Source organism: Tetrao urogallus, assembly GCF_951394365.1.
Source record: "Tetrao urogallus genome assembly, chromosome: 1".
NCBI lineage: Eukaryota > Metazoa > Chordata > Aves > Galliformes > Phasianidae > Tetrao > Tetrao urogallus.
The window spans coordinates 184,381,273-184,401,257 of record NC_136813.1 but is presented as its reverse complement, the minus strand read 5'-3'; the positions used below and the strand labels follow the sequence as shown (position 1 = coordinate 184,401,257).

Genomic DNA, 19,985 nt, shown 5'->3' with positions numbered 1-19,985 from the left:
TCAATGGAACTTTTAGTGGTTTCTAAGATTTTCATCAAATCCTTTATTTATTTATAATCTTTTTCTTGACCAGATTAGGAGTTATATCATTATCTCTAAGATTTCTGAAAACTCAGTGAATTTATTTCCTGGCAGATTGCATGAAAAGCTCTATAATGTGTGCCCATTTTAGATAGTCTTTTTGACAGAATTGATTCATTTTCTGATCTACTGATTAATACTGATTTGTAATAAGATTAAGGTTAAGCTCTTAAAATTATTTTCAGACATCAACTGAAAACTGAATGCTTTGGAAGGTAGGAAGCTTTTACAACACACTCACCAAGACAAGTTTTTCAAAATCAGACTAGCAAACATGCAACTTCCTAAAAAGTTTATCAGGTTTTAGAGGGGAAGCTCTAAAAGCAGATTACCCAGTCCTACGGTTGCATATTTTTCTTTAAGTGTTTTGTTACCATAGTGACTGCTGTTATATAACATAAATCACTCACTGAAGCATGAAGGCTTAGCAGACAGTACAGCACTCTCTTCCCCTTTTTTGAATCAGTGTTTTTCTAAGCAGGATCTTTATTGATGGAATGAGAGTAAAAGGTGCCATCTAGTAGCTGGGAGCTGCCCAAGGTCCTCTGGGTTTTGTTTTGCTTCATTCTCCAGCATGAGAAGATGAATTTCCATTTCATCTTGGTGATGTTAGTGTGTGAACTTTCATCCTGTCAAATACGCTGTGGTACAGTCAGGCTGCCATGAGTTTTGTGAGGATTGCACTTACTGTTTTATTGTGTTTTTTTTTTTTGTTAAACCCTTAGACCACTGCCTACTGATGTTCATTGTGCTTGCTAGATCAGTTCATTGGGTTTGTTGGGTTGAATGAGTGAATCCTTCTACATAAAACCAGGAAAAAAAAATCAGTTCTCCCACTGCTAATTTTCAGATCAAGCTATCCATTCTTTACCTAAAGAAGTTTCCTAAAATACTCAATGTTATTGCATGTATGGCTTTATTTTCCTACTGGCATGATCTACATTACTAATGAAATGCAGTTTGCTCTCTTTGCTCAGGTCCTTTCCTGCTGAAATTCTCTCAGCCATTCATCTCCCTGTCTGTACCTGTGTCCATCATTACTCCATCCCAGGGACAGAATCTGGCATTTGCATTTGCTGAACTTTAGTTCACTGCTGATTGTCCAGTATTCCAATGTATCTAGATCTTTCTGCAAGGCCTCTCCTTTCTCTAAGGAATCAGCAGCACCTCCCTCTTTAGTATCATCACTGAACTTCCTGGGGATGCTTTCAACTCATGCATCTAGATCACTAGTAAAAATGTTGAACTGGACTGGCCCTAGCACTGAGCCCTGGGGAGCAGCATTGGTGACTGACTGCCAGCCTGATGTAGCCCTATTCACTATGTATGACTTGTTGAGCTCTGGTGCCCAACACAGTGTGAACCTGTTTGTCTTGCTTTTGGATCATTTATTCAGAAGAATGCTGTGAGGAATGATATGAAAGGCCTTCCTGAAATCCATCACCTTCCTTTCATCAATCAAGTGGGTGAATTTATCATAGAAGCAGATAAAATTACTAAGGCAGGATGATGAACCCATGTTGACTATGCCTGAAGTAACAGAGTGGCAAATATGGTGATGAAATCCATTTTTCAGATTGCTTACACAAGTAGATGAACTAAGATGTAGGTTGAAGTTGAAAACCATGAAAGTGAAGCTTCATGTCATTTCATGTGAAGTCTTCCTTCAGTCAGCAGATATTTTCTGTCTTTCTGTTTCTCTAAAATTCAATATTTATTTAACATCTTGCCTATCAAGGCCCAGGAGCAAAAAAAAAATATTGTTTCTATCTTCTTTTTCTTTGCTATATTTTCTTTACCTGAATAACTTGCTATAAGCTAGACTTTGTCTCTATTAAAATATAATTCTGCAACAAACAGTGCTATAATATTGATTACATTGAGATATTCAGTAGATGCTCAGGTTTTTCTCATATTTTCTGCACTTTCCTAAAACTGTCCACACTTCATAGTGTCTCTTTTTAAGCTTTAGTAGTCTGCCCTTAACATTGAAATATGGTGAGATTAGAAATGAGAGGGGAAACAACATCTTAATGTTTGCAATCACATTTCAATAACAAATCAATCAATCAGCAATAAAATCTCCCAAACCAGCTCTTGAATAGTGAATCTTGAATGTGGGATTCTAGCGTAACTTCCAAAAAATTACTATGGAATGAAAAGTCAGTTGAATTATTTGCATGATTTTTTCTTTTTCTACAATTTTATTTAAAAGCTTTTGTATTGGAGCTACTGTCTAATTGTTTGTTTGTTTGTTTGTTTGTTTACTGTATTCAAAGCAGAACATATAAATTAATACTGCAAAATATCTGAAGTAAGCACGGTTGAAATTCAAGCTTTTAAAAAGAATATACTTAGTTGCCATCTCAGAATAATTGGAATAATAGTATCAGAGTGCCATCTATAAATAAAAAGAAGTATTTCTGAAATACCTGATACATAGTAAATGCAGATTATTGAAGGGCATCATTGTAACTGCTTTGATGTACGAAAATTCGTTGTGCACTCTGGAAACTGCTTCCAGTTCTACCCTTGAAGACAGATGTGAACTTTCCACTTCATTGCCTAGAGATGGTTTTTTGAAAAGAGCCCCATGAAAGGTTCATTTTACAGTCACACTGTATGTTATTTTAGCGTCAAAGGCTTGGGAATTGATTACACAAACTATTATACAGATATGAGGACTTTCGTTATCTTGTAGAATGAAACTAGAATTCACTGCTCCTTACATCTGGAATTACGATCTCTATCATACTCTCTTTATACATTTGTGTCTGCAATCCTCCATGACTTGTATTTAGAAAGGCTCCTGCTTTCTGTGATTATTTACAATTTCTGCTGATGAACAGGAAAAAAATAAAAATAAAAAATAAAAAATAATAAAAAAAGAATTTTTATTAAGGTAAATACTTATTTTACCAAAGAGGTTCCTTTTTTCCTTTTTTTTTTCAAAACAAACAAACAAACAAACAAAAAACAAGAAAATAGCTTGCTGATAAATAGGATTTTAAAAAAAATCATTTAGAATGTAAATTGAGAATCCTTAATTTGAGATATGTAGGTTAACCAAAAATAAATGTAATTTTCAGTTTTAATGCAATGTTTCTTTGTTTCTTCAAATACTGTAAAAATCCTTGTAAAAAATTTGTTTACATGAAATAATGGAGTCAGTATCTGGATAAGACCCTCTCTTTAATGTCATCACCTGGACTTTATTGGCTGAATTTGGACTGCTATAGCCTGAGAAGAGAGATTATCACATAAGGCTTCCTTTTTAGATTTGGATTGGTTATTACTTTTTAGCAGTCCAACCTCTTATCTTTAATATTTCTGTTGAGAGTTAGCAGTACATTAATTTTGGAAGGCTTACATGATTTTAGATTATTTGGATTATATAATATGGATTATAATTGTACCCATGGGGTCTCTTGAAAGTAAACTGAATCTTATTGTATATGATTGTTGAAGTGTATAGGATTTATTTGCATATTAAAAGCCAAAAAAGCATCTGCTTTTAGTTACACTCTAGCATCACAGTATGTTAAGTTTTTAAACAGATTGTATTTCTATTAAGAAAAAATCGAAAAGAAATTGTAATTAATGTTGGCTTGAAGTTTTTCAATAAGAATGTTTTATTTTAATCTTTCATGTACATATTTGGTAGTATAATTTGCCAAATTACAAAAATCCACAGCATGCTCCCCTTTTTTGAGTTAGTTACATTTGTTGACAGGATTATCTTGCTGACTAAATTGCATATTCCTTTTAAAGACAATCTTATGCTGGACTGGTGCTCTCTCACCTGGAAATAATGTGTTTCCTTGACCATGAATTATTCTCCAGACTTTTTGCTTGCTTTCTTCTTTTCCCTTCATTTTCAAAATCTTCAGGCACTAAAAGGATGCATGTATCGGTTAAAAGAGATAATAAATACTAGGCAAGAATCAGTACCAAATGATAAACTCTCTGAATGATAAAGCCAACATTAAACACAACTGAGGAAATAGACACAGTCATACAATGTTTCTAATTAAGGAGAGATTGAGAGATGAGATGTGATGGAAAATGAGTCAGTGGAAGTGTCTTAAGGTCTCAAAAATTTAGGTATCAGATTATGTAGTAGAAACTTTCATGAAGATTCAGTTTAAAGTTTATCTTTGCATGTTAGTTTATGCTATCTGCACACCTGAAAGTCATCCTTGAAGTGAAGTTCATCTGAAACACTGTGCTGCAAGCTTTCTCCCCTGATCAGGAATATTAGGGCATTTGTCAGCTTTTCAATTGTGTTTGTATCTGGAAATAATGTTCCATAGCCTAGGGAGGAAATGCTGGTAGCCAGGATCAAAACATTAGCTCCTCAGTTAAGTGTTAAAAGTTTGTTAAAAAAAAAAAAAAAAAAAAAAGTGTTAAAAGTGTTAAAAAGTGTTAAAAGTAACTGAAATAAGACTGTACAGAGCTGGCAGTTCCAAAAGTCTCCCATTGCTCGAAACATTTCCATCTTTCTCTGTAGCACTTCATTTAAAGAGTCGATCTGTCACTTCCATTACATAAAATATCATGAAGATCCATCTTTGTAAAAAAGCCTATTCATGCAGTAATGAACTAAACATGAGCAAAAGGCAGATATCTCTCAAGCTATCTTAGCAGTGATTATTGTTTATGCAAAGTACATTGCTGAAATGAGCTACATGTTAGTTTTAGGATTATCTGGTTTATTAGTGCAAATAAAATGGAAAACACTGATTTTTCAGAGTAATTGTGTCTACTGGTTTTCCCTGTATGTCTAAAACTGTAACAATGTTTTTACGGAGAGCAGTGGATGTGTGATAGTATGAACAATTGAGGCTGAGATAAGAACATTTTATTTATAGCTTATCATCAGGTACAGATTCCTAGATGTGCTGAAGTTTTGGCTCTAAGCAGCCTGAAAGATTAGGAAAAACTCTCTTTACTACAGAATTCATGTAATCTTGTTCATACCTGGGACTTAGTTTAGAAGTAACCATTTTTCTCTAGGCTCTTCATGAAATGTCAACATTGAACACAGAGCTGAATAGTCTTTAAACTCCTTGTGGCATGGTATTGTTTGCTGTTTTAGTGCCATCCATGACCTTGGATATTTTGACAATTTAGAACAAATAATAACAAGAATATATGGGGAATACTCATAATATTCATATAAGGATGGATTATTTGTTTGACTAGAGGAGAGGAGTTACCTGTAGAAACACTCTTTAGAATAATATACTTTGGTGGAAAGGCCAGTACTCAGAACTCAGCCCATGAACCTAACTCTTGAGATGTTCATATTGGAAATATGAAAATGAATTAATAGTGGTTTATATTCTAAAACAAAGTCATAGTACAGAATCTGAGAGAGTTGTATGTAAAGGTAAAAAATATAAAGTACTTAAGATAGATATTTTCCACTTGAGTTATAGAAATCGACAGTTGGATGTATACTTTCATGAATCTTGGGAAATCAAGAAGATATTTATTAATTTAATTATTATAGGTGTTTTTTAACACTACCTTGATAAAGTTTTGACTATTAACAGCATTGTAAAAAATAGAGTTTTCTATAGTCACTACTTAAAACATTCAAGTCATAGGCTTACAGAGTATTGTTTCACATGAATTAGAGGGTAGTTTTATACCCTCTGGAGGCACCTTGAGATCTTTGAATGTTATCATGACAGCCAATGCAAACAAGATATGTAATTGTCCAAAGGAGTTAGAATGTCATAATCTTTTCCTCACCTGGTAGAAAAAAAGGTTTGTTTTGCATTTCAATTAGTGTTTGTGGGCTTGTAATTCAGAATTTCTTGAAATATACATATGGCTTAATCATCTCAGCTTTACTGAAGTACTTGAGGCTCAACCATTGACTTCTCTGGCCTTTGGATGAAGCCCATATACACTTTGTTTTTTTTTCCTGCATTGTGGTTGGATTTGCCATGAAAACAAAAGAAGTGACCACCAGAGTCAGTGAAATGCTTGATGAGAATTTCTTTGTGTAAGACCGAAGAGGGCTTTTGGGCAACAGCACTCGTACATCTAAACCTGCAAATGTAATGAAGGAGTACTGCTCACGTGAACATAGGAAAGTACAAATAAATGCAGAGAGAAAATAAGTATGGTATTGTTCCCTCCCTTGACCAAAAAGAGCATTTATTTTTCAACATCTTTGCTTCGACAACTATAATGATGTATACAATAGTGATTTGTTTTTGTGCATTTTCAGCATAACTCTAAGCCTCTAAAGACCTTTAACATATACACGGACACATGAAATTCCTATTATCTATCAAATTTGATCACTAATGTAAAAATTCTGAAGAAACAGAGCGGTTGCTAGAAAGATAAGAGATGTTCTCAAGGTGCTGATGTGTATCTTGAAATAATAATAAGACATATGCATTTCAGAGTTGTCATCACTTGAGGAAGCAGATTATCCTTGTGTTGTTGCGTTCTGTATCTCATCTGTTTAAAATGGAGTGGAATATTCAATAGTCCCATTTCTATTAAATAAAATTCCTGACTTGTGGAAAAGAAACATAGATTCATCTGTACTTCCCTGGTAATCTTCTACTGCAGTATTTACAGGTCTCTTCCAAGCATTAACACTTGATATAGGATAAAAAAGAAGAGAGAATTGGTGACAGCAAATCAGCTGCCAAAGTTGCAAGAGCAGTTTTCATTTTTTGGGGGAGTCAAAGCAAAATCATGGGGCATTAGGAATAACTGTGATTGCTCTATTGCTCGATCAAACAGATCATTTTATTTATGATTATGCTTTTAGGGGACATTCTTTGAAACCCTCTAGCTAAAATGTAACTGTTTGTTGCGCCAGGATATTAGTTTCTAGCACATTTACATAGAATAGTTGAGGTTGAAAAGGAAACTCGAAAGTCATTAAACTTTTTTTTGTCAGGATAACAACAATCTAGAGAATAACAAGCTTGGGATGTACCAACATTTTGGAGACATAAATGGACTGTTCAAAATCTTTTTTCAAGCATCAAAGGTGCATCTATTCAAAAGGAGTCCCTGAAAGATTGTTACTAAGCAAACCTAAATTGGAATGGAAAACAATAAGCATGTGGAAACACAAAAAGGAAGGGAAGGTTCAAGTAGTGATTGCTAACTGTTGTATTTTTTTCTGCTGTCAGATGTCTGATTTGGTGGTCCTGTTCTGCATGTGTGTCCTTCCATCAGACTGTGCAATGGTGGTGGACTTACAAGCAAAAACACTCAAATGGCAACAGACACACACCAGATCAATCCATCTGAAGAACTACCAGTATTAAAATACAACCTACAGAGATCCTTGAACAGTCTTTGCTGGCCAGGCAGTCTTCAGCCATGTGAAGAACCATCAGCTTGTCCTGCACTTGCAACAAACCATCACTGCTGCTGAGTTGCTGCCATCCACTTCTGTGTATTTTGCTTTGTTTTCTTTTATTTTAAACCTTTTCATGCCACTATTTTTCTTCTTAAATTCTTGTCTTGACAATGATACTCCATGTTTTAATTTTCTTATATTCCCTGGCTTTTTCTCACACATTTTTCCTCATCTTAACAACCCTATCTCAGTAAAGCTGAGTAGAGGTCTCAAAGCTGTGCTACATAAAACTAGGCCTTGCGTTATGAGATAGCTGAACTTCTGAGCTGAGGATTTCAACGGTCCCTTTCAGCCTTCTTTTCACAAAAAGCCTGTTCTGTAGCAAGCAGGACAAGAACCTCTCAAGAGGAAGACTGCCTCCAATTCTGTGTTACGTTAGAGCTCTCCAGGGCTCTCTTCTCCAGGTGCATGTCAGGGCTTCCGAAGTCTGAATGCATGTTTAATTTCAAATAGCTAAAACATTAATATAATTTAGGATAATTTTCCTCCAAAGGAGATCTGATTTTACTACCTGTCAAATTGCTCTTCTCTCTCCTAATTTGACTAATAATTTCATGGTGACACAGACACAATTATATTTCTGGAACCTAGCTAGATTCAATACATAAGAGTTTATCTTTTGTTACCTGTAAAATAAATTATGTTTAAAAAAAAATTTTTTAGAATTTATCTGATACAGTCCTCCTCCAGAAGACACGTATTGAATTCTTGTATATGGCTTTTTTCTTCATCACAGGGATTAATTCTGCTTTCTTTGAAGTTTTTTTATAAAACTTTGTAAATATTTGGGTTGGTCTAGCAGAGCTGTAGTTACGAGAATCAATTATTCTATGCATTAAATAAGTGCAGATATGACTTAATATGGGTCAACAGTGTCTCACAGTTTGGACAAATGACATATATATCATAACTGCTTGATATTGCTTTCATATTGCAACAGATCCCAATTACTACTTGCAATTGATCATGTTCTTTCCCCTCCAGTACGATGATTTCTCTCCTTTGTGCTCATTTGCTCTTGACATTTGCTTGTGTTCAATTTTACTATTATTAAAAAAAAAAAAAAGAGATTAAAGCACATGTTATTTGAACATTACCTTTAATTCTGAAGCCATTTTGACTGCAATGTGGATATCCTTTTATCTACAAGTACGCCAAATATTTTCTTGTTTAAAATTTCTTTGCAGAAATTGACTTAACTCAATTTTGATAATTTTTTTCTTCATCCCTACTTTTTACATTACTTAAGATGCGGATTACTGGGCTAATCAGGTTGTTTCTTTTTTTTCCCCCTCTTTGTGTGGGCTACCTGATTAATTTTTTTTGTTCTTCTTAAGTGGCCTGGGAAACTTCCTGTGCATAGCCTGAACAAAGCTGTCATAAAGACCTTGCAAACTCTGTATAAGTGTGAAAATAAAAACAAAATCAATTGAAAACAAATATCATAGGTAAAATTGTCTTAAAATTGCAGGACGACTGGTTTATATTAGTATTTGTACCAAAGTAAATGTCTGTTCATTATGCTGTTGGTTTTTTTTTAAGAAACACAAAATCTATACATATCAAAGAAATCAAAGTAACAAAGAAAGGGACGGAAAACTTGCTTAAAAAGAAATATATTTTAGTAATTGCTTTTTTCTTTTTTTTACTTTAATTATTTTAATTACTGAGAAAAAGCGTACGTTTCTTGTCATAGATGTATTCCATTTTTTTATATTTAACACATAGTATTTGATAAAGATTCTGTTTGTCAATGTGGTTATTTTGGATACAAAAAACAAAAGGAAATTATTTTTTCACATATGTACTTCTTCATCCTTTTTTATGTTCCTATATTGGCTTTATGATTTGATTTTAATGGGAGGAGAGGTGAGAAATTATTAGAAATAGATGAAGGTATACTCCATCCATGGCAAAATAGTTGTTCTCCAGATTAAATTAAAGCATTTGACTTCTGAGGCCAATCAAGAGATGTTCTGTGGGATGCAGTGTTTATTTTCACCTTCTCAAATACATTGTGTACTTTGAGTTGCTTTCAATTGGAAAAATATTTGGTTTGCCAATTGATGTTTGCTAGGAATGCATAGTGTATTGATATACTGTGATGTAAAATCCTTAATTGGCAGGGAGATTGAATGGTTGACTTTTCATCTTAAGTGATATCACACAGCATGTGTGGGACAACTGGGGGATCAGCCAGTGTGGGTTCATGAAAGGCAGGTCCTTCTTAGCCACCCTGCTCTGCTCCTATAATTGAGCAGCAAACCTGGTGGATGACGGAAGGGCTGTTGATGTAGTCTATGTAGACTTCAGCAAAGCCTTTGGCACATTACACTCCCACGGTATTCTTCTGGGGAGGCTGGTAACCAGTGGCTTGACCATGTACACTCTTCACTGGGTAAAGAACTGCTGGAGCGTCATGCCCAGAGAGTGGTGGTGAATGAAGTTAAATGCAGCTGGTGACTGGTCACAATTGGTGCTCTCCACAGATCTGCAGTGAGGCGTGTCTTTACTGATGACCTGGATAAGGGAATTGAGTGCACTCTCAGTAAGTTTGCAGATGACATCAAGTTGGAAGGAAAAATCAATCTGCCTGAGGGTAGGAAGGCCCATCAGAGGAGACTAGACAGGCTGCATTATTGGGCTAAGGCGTGTGGGATGAAGTTCAACAAAACCTAGTGGTGAGTCCTGCACTTTGTCCACAACAACCCCAAGCAATGCTACAGGTTTGGGGAAAAGTGGCTGGAAGACTGTGTAGCAGAAATGGACCTGGGGCTATTGGTCAGCACTCAGCTGATAATGAACCAGAAGTGTGCCCGGTTAGCCAAGAAGGCCAATGACTTCCTCAGTTATCAGAAATAATGTTACCAGCAGGACCAGGGAGGTGATCTTCTCCCTGTACCTATCTGATGAGGCCACATCTTGAGTACTGTGTTTAGTTTTGTTTCCCATGTTACAAGAATAGCATTGAGACCCTGGAGTATGTGCAAAGAAGGAACATTAAGCTGTTGAGGGTTCTGGAGCACAAGTATTACGAGGAGTGGCTGAGGGGAGTGAGATTGTTTAGTCTATAGAAGAGGAAATTCATGGGAGACCTTATCACTCTTTACAGCTGCCTGAAGAGAGGTTATCGTGAGGTGTGAGTCAGCCTCTCTTTCCGCATAACTAGCAATAGGACTAGAGGAAATGGCCTCAAGTTGTGGGACATTCAGGTTAGATATTAGGAAAAATTTATTCTCTCAGAGTGGCCGGGTGCTCAAATAGGCTGCCCAGGGAGGTGGTTGAGTCATTGCCCCTGGAGGTGTTCAAGAAATGCTTAGATGTTGTACTAAGGGACATGGTTTAGTGGGGAAATATTGGTGGTAGATGGACTTTTGGATTGGATGATCTTGTTCTTTTTCAACCTTGGTGATTCTGTGATTTTCAACTTAAACACCTTTCACACTGTGGCTACTAAGTACAAAGCAAAAGAACTGAAATGCTTGAGCCCTTGTGTGATATTTGCAAAATAGACCATTGCAGTGAATATTGAGTGTATGAAATTCTCAAGATGACGCTTGTTCTTTTGTTAAACTTGAATGAGGAGAACTTTGAGAAACAGCTCCTTTGTCTTGTTCAGCAGTGTGGGGTTGTTGGGATTATTGAAGACACAGGGAAAGAAGTGTATATTTAGAATATTAATGCACATGTGTATTGCTTGTGATACCAAGAATGTCTGCTGACAACTCAGGAACCAAAAAGTGTGAATATTTCTGTAAAGAACTAAGAAAATTTATTTAGTAAGGATTGTTGAAGGAAGATGATGTCCATTTCTTAAGTCTTAATAAATTTGGGTTGACAGGCTAACTGAAAAGGTAGCCTTAGGCAAAATTAGTATTCAGGGCATGAGGTTAACTGAGGAAACATCAAGTCTAAAACTGAGGCATATGACTTCATGGTACAAAATTTAATTTTACAGAGAACCATTCTGACAGTGAATCAGGAGCTAGAGGGCTGGTGATATAAGAATATTTTTATAGGTGCTTTTGTGATCAAATATCCAAATGATGATAAAAACTTAGATTGAATTATAAAGCACGTCTATATAACTTTAAAAAAGTACTTTTCATTTTAAAAGTGAAAAGTAGCTGCAAAGATAACAAAAGTCCAAGAGCAAGACTCATTAAATCATTGTGTATCTGGACAATTCCAGGTCATCTCACCAGCTGTACTTACATCAGTATGGCAGGGAGGAGTGACTGGTACTTCCATCTCTTGGCAAACATTAAACTAAACATAATAACTAATTCACTCATCATCAGCTGCCTTTGTTAATCTTAATTTATCATTATTTTTCTTTTTAAGAAGCTTGTCCTATGATGTGCTTAGTGCTACTGTGTGTGAATCTAAGAAGGGGAATGTGAACGAGCAGTGAGGAGATTGCAGTTGAAGAGATACTCAATGGGATAAGAGTTAAATGTGTTATGTGTAGAAAAAAACAGAAACCCTGGAAACTGGATAAATTGAAATTATGTCATGTGGAAATGTTACTATGAAAAGAAACTGTGTACTGAATGCCTTTTTCTTGATTTTACAAACTATTTGAATCTAGAATGACTTTGAATTAAAATTGGTCTATCATAATTATCTACTCAACTCTATATAAGTCTTTGAGAAAAGAATAAAAAATACAGTGAAATCAGTTTTTTTTTCATTATTCTGTTTATAATGAAATTTATTTAGTGTATTTAGGCATTTTGGAACTCCTGGTAATATTGCCATCTTAATTTTCATAGGTTAAGACCAAATTTGTTTCCACATGTATTAATTCTATTTTAAAACTTTAAAAAGTGGTTCACAGCAAACTCTATCACAGCAGATGTTCTTGTTGAGAAATGACCAATGACAATATCCTGGCATCACCAAAAGTTAAGTACTCTTGGTAGGAGAACCTACCAGTTCTGTTATTGATATTAAGCCTCCCATAGAAAAAGGCAAGATTTATGAAATCAAAACTAGAGTAGGGATTCTGATACTTAGAATCCTGTAGTTCAGGCATTCTTTATGCTATGATTCAGACCTGGATTTCCAGTCTCTGCTTTTGGTGTTACATCATTTATTACTTAATTAGTTTGTAATAGGAAATGCGTGAGTGTTTCTGGGTTATCAAACTTCTACCACTTATTCTAACTAGATGTCTCATTTTCTGGGCATAATTCTAAAATGTCCTATGGTGTATAATTCGTCAGTCATCTGTACTGATCAGTAATGCTATTTACATTATTAGCTATGTAATTACTATTAGAACAATTTTGCGCTGTTTTTCATGTATTTTGTATTCAGTAGGTTGTTAAGTTAACTAAATCAGAGAAATACACTGATTTGGTGAGACAATCCATCATCACAGTAAAAGGAATCAGAAACAAGCACTAAAAGGTTTTAAGGTGCAGTACAGACTTTGTATTTCATTTGCAAAGTATCACTATCTAGTATCAAATCCAGAAGTTTTGGAGCTTTTTCTTTCGTTTCAGTACTTTTCTGTATTCCGGTACAAAAAAGAGAAAAATCTCTTGGACAGAGTCCAGCGGGTGGCCACAAAGGTGATAAAGGGCCTGGAGCACCTCTCTTATAAGGAAAGGCTGAGTAACCTGGGTCTGTTCAGCCTTGAGAAAGAAGAGTGAGAGGAAATCTGAACAATGTTTATAAATATCTAAGGTGTGGGAGGCAAAGGGATGAGGCCAGACTCTTCAGAAGTGTGCAGCAATAGGACAAGGGGAAATGGCCACAAGCTAAAGCATAGGAAGTTCTGCACAAATGTGCATAAGAACTTCTTCACAGTAAGGATCATAGAGCACTGGAGCAGGCTGCCCAAAGAGGCTGTGGAGTCTCCTTCTCTGGAGATGTTCAAGATCCACCTGGATGCCTACCTGTGCAATTTGGTCTAGGGAGCCTGCTTTGGCAGGGGGGTTGGACTCTATGATCTCTAGAGATCCCTTCCAGCCCCTACAATTCTGTGATTGTGTGATTCTGTGATTTCTGTCTTTAAAATTCCATTTTTCTATTCTAAAGAAACTGTATCCCAAACCTCACTACAAAAAGTCTGATTTCTTCTACGTAGTAGCTGGCTAATTGGCAACAAGGTCTTTTATGAAGATTTGTCCTTTTTTTCCCCCAATTTTCTGGAAAGTAGAATAAAAAGGCATTGTGCAAAAGTGAACAAAGAGGTGTTCTTCCTTGGTTACTGCCATTTTAACTTAAACTGCAAAACATACACAAAAATTCCAGAGAGAAAGGTAACTTCTAAAAGAAAAAGCACAAAGAGTTTTTCAAAGTTAGAGAGATTTACCAAGTTTGAGGTAAAGTTATTATTGGTAGATTGTAGAGGATTTAGAAAACAATATGTGTTGGAAATACATAAGCAGACTTTGTAGATAAAGATCATCAATATTTCAAGACAATGTATTTTTCTGTTGTGTTTTCATATAAGTAACTTCGTATGTCTGTTCTATCACAGGTACAGGAATGGCTGTGCTTAAACTGTCAGACCCAAAGGGCAATGTCAGGACAACTTGGGGATATGGGCAAGGTGCCACTTCCAAAACTAGGCCCTTCACAACCAGTATCCAAACCACCTGCGACTCCTCAAAAACAGCCTGTGCCTGCTGTCTCACATTCCCCACAGAAGACTTCCACACCGCCTACTCCAGCAGCCACAAAACCGAAAGAAGAACCAAGCGTTCCAAAGGAAGTTCCAAAACTTCATCAAGGGAAATTGGAAAAAACATTGTCAACTGATAAAATCCAGCAAGGAATTCAGAAAGAAGATGCAAAATCTAAGCAGGGCAAACTTTTCAAGACACCTTCATCTGATAAAATACAACGTGTTTCCCAGAAGGAAGATTCAAGACTCCAGCAAACAAAACTGACAAAGGCACCATCATCTGATAAAATTTTGCATGGAGTTCAGAAGGAGGACATAAAACTTCAAGAGCCAAAATTGGCAAAGATACCCTCAGCTGACAAAATTTTACATGGAGTTCAGAAAGAAGACCCAAAACTCCAACAGATGAAAATGGCAAAGGCATTATCAGCTGACAAAATCCAACCTGCAGCTCAGAAAGAGGATGTACAACTTCAGGGAATCAGATTGTCCAAGGCAGTTTCAGCTGATAAAATTCAACATGGAATTCAGAAAGATGTAAGTCTTCAACGCGTAAAAATTGAGAAAACTTCTTCAGTGGAGAAAATCCAACAAGAAGCTCAAAAAGAATCAAAACTTCAGCAAGAGAAGCTGCCAAAGACACTTTCGGAAGATAAAATTCCTGCAACAGTAAGTTCAGATCAACAGAAACTCTTAAGCAAATCTGAAGAAGATAAAAAACCTGAGCTCCTGGAAAAAAGTACTCCACATCCAGAGGACAAAAAAGAACTAATTATAGCTGAGACAAAAGAGCATGTTACTGAGCAGAAAGCGGAAGTTGAAGCACCTTGTGACAAACTGCATGGGAAGAAACAAGAGGATGTTAAGAAAGAGGATTTGACAACTGGAATTCCACAGATGGTTTCAAAAACTGAAAAAGCGGAGGAAGAAAAAACTCCTGTTCCAGTGTCACGTCTGCCAAGATCTGACCATGTGGAAGCAGTGAGAGAAAAAATAGTAAGTAACTTTTTGCCTCTAAATGCTTTTCTCCTTTGTTACAATTTGGAATCCCATCCTGATGGACCCTGTCATTTACGTCTTCCTGCTCTTTATTTGTTATGGATGATTGGGTCGTCTGTAAGAATGATACAAGATGATTCTCCGTGACAGAATTGCTCTTGCTGAGTAAGAGTTTCACCAGTTAGTCTTGCCCTTTGTGTGCAACTTTCCAATAGTTCTTGCATGATTTTCAGCTTAAATAGTTAAGCTTTGAAACTAAAAGTTTCTGTTTTATGGGTTTTCAAATATTTATAATTTCTTTAACTCCTTCTTTAGACTCTCAAGAGTTTAATTGTTCAAGTTGGAACATTTTCATAATTCTTAATCCTAAAAGCAAATAATTGATGATAAGTTGCACAGTGTTGTGAGCTACCAAAAGATGATAAACATTTTAGGAGTATTTTGTGATGCTTGAAAATGGTATATTAAAGTACGCAGCCTTTACATCTTTTAAACGTTTCATCTGCTTATCCTGTGTTTAAGTAGTGTTCATGGTGAGCTCTTCATTCAGATCATTAGATGACTTAATAATAGAATGTGCTAGGAGGCTGTATTTCTAAATAAATTCATTTCCTAAATATCAAGTCAGTAACAATCCACTTATAAGTGGAAGTGAGTAACATAGACAATTTGTTGATAAATGACAAATGATGGTTGAATTTTTTTGTGCATCAGTACTCAAAGTTGGGTGCTGAATATTATATTACTAAAGTAGGAAAAGGTTTAGGAGAAAAGTCCAATCTTGCCAAAATTATGTTTTAAAATAAAATCCGTAAATAATATGAGGTTTTTGTTTATTTCTCTGTTTGCTTGATAACCAAGGTATTTAGGCAGAAAATTATTCCAATTAGGAAATCATGCTGTGGAGAGTTCTGTTAAAAATTATTATTTTTAGAAATCATATTTCCAGTCAGATATATTTCCATCAGCTGGTGTGTTTATATGATACAATGCTATCTAGAGATGCGATATCTTGTGGTTGTACTGAGGGAACACAGATTTTGTTCTCAGCAACGTAGCCAAAATGCTCACTTCTGGAATAAACAAGAAAGTGATCTAAGAAAATGAAATATCAGTTTGAGTATTTCATATTAGGCATGAGACTCTAGTGCAGCACTTTCCAAGAAAAGCAAGTTAACAAAATGTCCCTTTGGAGGCATTTTCATAGTAACATACATTAATATCAGAGAACCTAAGAAATACACTTGATTATTTTTGTTTTGTTTTTATTTAAAGCTCTATTCTTTTGTGTGCATTCAGAAACTTCTGTAGTGAAAAGTTTTCATCACTCTCTAGTCTCAGTCCTTTCTGGTCATTTTTGTGTTCTGTGAAGATAAGAAAACACATGACACTCTTGGCAAATCTAAGATACATATATTTGACTTTTGTCTCTGATAGCAACAGATTTGTATGGTAAATTACTTCTAATTATCCCTTGATATATTATGTGGTGCACACACACCTGCATTTCACTTTTGTTTCACTTAATCATTCTCATTGCCTTCTAACTTAATCAGAACTTCCTGAGTTACCTCCCTAGATGAAGTTTAACTTTTGTCATTAGACTTTGAAGCACATTTAACCAAAGTTTATAAAGCATAATAGTTTAATTCATAAAAGGAAATACATAGATGTCATCTTTTAAGTATTTTTAAAATTAGAACACTCTGAAATAAAAAGACCCCAAAATTGAAAGAATGACAATTGAATAGCTATTTTTCCATGTACACAGACAGAAACAAACAAACAAACAAACAAAAAAAAAGTGTTTGGTATCTTCACTGATACTGTTTGGATAATTAAAAGAAAATATTTATACACTGAAGATTATAATATATTTCAGGACAGAATCTTATAAAGGATTTCAGGTGCATTTGTAAATAACAATGTAAAGATGCAGCTAACAAATGACTAATGCCATTTTATATCAAAATATGTGAAAATGGTGATTAACTAAATCTTGTAGCATCTCAGTGAAATAATTAGATAACATTATCCTCATTTTTCATGGATAAAAAAGTCAGCAACATGCCAACAAGGCTTAAAAGAAACTCAGAGGATAAAGATCTGTTACAGTGAAGTCAGCCTTGGAAATTGTCAGATCTCAATTATATTTAGAGATGTGAGAACCTTTTAAATAAATGTGAGTTAAATATTGAAACATTTTTAAAGATTTGGCCTCAAATTATGGTTTAAGATATCACAATGCCATTTTTTCTTCACACAATTGTTTTTCCCAATAATACTTTAAACTGTAATTTGTTCAAAGAGATATAAAATAACAAACTGTATTTGCTGATGATTTACAGGTATTTTTTTTTCCTAATAAACTATCTTGTAATCACATGTGCAGTATCAATTAATTGTCCTAACAAAGATGCCTAGAATTCTTGGACAGTTATGACATATTGATCTGTCAGTGTGTAACAGTTGTCTTGGAACTCCCAATCAACATAAAAGTAGTTAGTTATATCTAAATGAACATGTTATAATGTTGTAACTTGTACATGCTTACAACACATCAGCCACATGATGTAAGTGCCCTTATCATTGCCATCTCATGTTTACTGAAGAAGGGTTATGTGCTTTGGTTGAATACCTGGTTAGAAATCGTGATCCTGTAATATATTTTAAATTGACATTATAATGCTCTTAATTACAAAACACGGATGAGGGAGACAAAATAAGTAAGAAGAGGATTGTTTGTAGGCAGATTTTTGGGCTCAGATTGTTAAATAAAATGTTTTGATAATATTAAAAAAAAATATTTAGTAATTTACTCAGATAGAGACAGCTTGCACATAACTGTATTGCTTCTATAAAGAGAATGACCTTTTTAAAATCATGAGTTTGCCTGCACAAGAAATTTTCTGCAACAGAATGTAATCCATTATTATTCCTTTATTAATCTTACTGAATTATAAATAATTCTAAAAACTGACAAGACTTTTTTTACATCACTTTTCTTTTAAAAGAGTTCTAATTTCATTTGATAACCAACTGACCATTTTAAAGTAAGTTAGATATCACCTATTTTCAAATAAGCACAAACTTCTTTTGTGAAAGTTTTACGATATACTGTCCCCATCACTGTAGAAATGCCACTGGAATTGTAGGAGTGCATCCATTTGTCATTAGTACAAATTAAAGAGGTTGCATTAATAACAAAAGTTTTTTCTTTATTGACTCAGATACATTTTTCATTCATTTTTCATTCTCTAAGAGCTGTTAAATGTATGTATAATCCTTAGAAATGTTGTTTCCTCAACAGTTCGTTGTTTGCCTAAAAATCTTGTGTTTGATACAATTTGTTTACAAGTTTGTTGATGTCTTCACATATGTGATGGCCAATCTTATCCAAAATAGATTACTAGTCATTGAAGAGCAGATAAATTTAATGACAATTCCTTTATCTCAGAACGCCTGAGGGAGGGAAAAAATGCATAAAGACCAAATGTTTCTTCTCATAAATTGCATGTATATTATCTTAAAACATGATGTGCAAGATATTTTTTGCATCAGACAACTCTACATATAAAAAGGATAGAAAATATATTTATATATAGTAGCCTTGAAAAGAAAGCTGGATTTTCTTGTCACATTTATGCTTAGGGAAGTTCCTAACTACTATAGAACTTTTTCTTCTCCTTACTGTACAAATAGCAGTTTTTTCCAACATTTAGTATCTTATTATTTATTTATAGCAGTGATATTATGGCATATGCTGGAGTTCATTAATATATCAGGCAATGGCAGCACTCAGTTCCATCTTGTCTCATTTGGGCATTGAGTAGATACTACAAATTGGACACATAGATAATGTTACTATCTCAGATTAGGAGAATGGCTAAGGTTGTTCCATGCCCACTTGCCTGTTTACTTCTGAAGTTAACTACTTGCTTAACATGTTCTGTCTCATGATTTTTAAGTCATTTTATCACTTCATCTCTGTGTGGAACTCTCATTGACTCACTTTCCCTACTTGGGTGCAATCTGTCCATCAACTGCTAGGAGACTTTCTGAGCTTGAACAATGTTTGAATTTTCTAGAAGCTAATCTAAGTTGATGAAGTGCATAATTGGGTATGTCTTTGCAAGTATAAACATATTAGAAACAAAATAACAATTGCTGAAATTGTAATGGGGGTATGATATTTCTAGATGAAAGAATCCCTTAGTTTTAACTGGAAATATATTTTTAAAAAACATATTCCAAGTGTCCCTTAAAAATATTCTATAATAATAGGAGTAAAGATATAAAGACAAGTTTGAAAATATCTATATGTATATTCTATGTTTCATTTTTTACCTGATAGGAAAGGTCCATATGATTCTATCATTATGGGCTGAAGAATATCCAAAAGTACTTTTTTCATAATAATGAGTTCAGAAGTTTTCAAGTGGTGATGGCTTCCCAGAGCTGTTTGGAGTGCTATTGGAGTTTTGTCCTTGTTTATGTATTAAACACAGCTTTATCAGGAGAGTTGTTCTTAGAAATAATTGTTGCCAAATCTAATTTTTAAATGCAACAACTTTTGCTCTGGAATCAAATACTTGGGTTTATTATATTGGGTTCAGTATTGTTAAGAACAGATGTTGTTTCCATCCAAGGTAATATCTGATTTTGTTAAGTATATAATAAATCATTTTTCTGAAATGGAGATTACTAAACTAGATCTTGATGAGTAGATTATTTTAATCTCATTGCTAGTGGTTTTAGTGGAGGATTATGTGCACAGTGACGTGCCTGAAGGCAACAATAGGTACTTTAACTGTAAATTAAATAGTGAAAAAAATGGACTGCTTTTAAAAAATAAAATAA

At 34.6% G+C, this 19,985-nt stretch overlaps 1 protein-coding gene across 1 annotated transcript in view; it reads left to right on the top strand.

Moving 5' to 3' along the window:
- The window catches only part of PCLO (piccolo presynaptic cytomatrix protein), a gene marked incomplete at both ends in the record, with an annotated part of 318,827 nt that overhangs the window by 124,666 nt on the left and 174,176 nt on the right, over nucleotides 1-19,985 (top strand). The window contains one exon of the mRNA XM_079538014.1: nucleotides 13,980-15,122. Within this exon, the coding sequence (XP_079394140.1) occupies nucleotides 13,980-15,122 (1,143 nt within the window). The remainder of the gene's footprint in view (nucleotides 1-13,979; nucleotides 15,123-19,985) is intronic.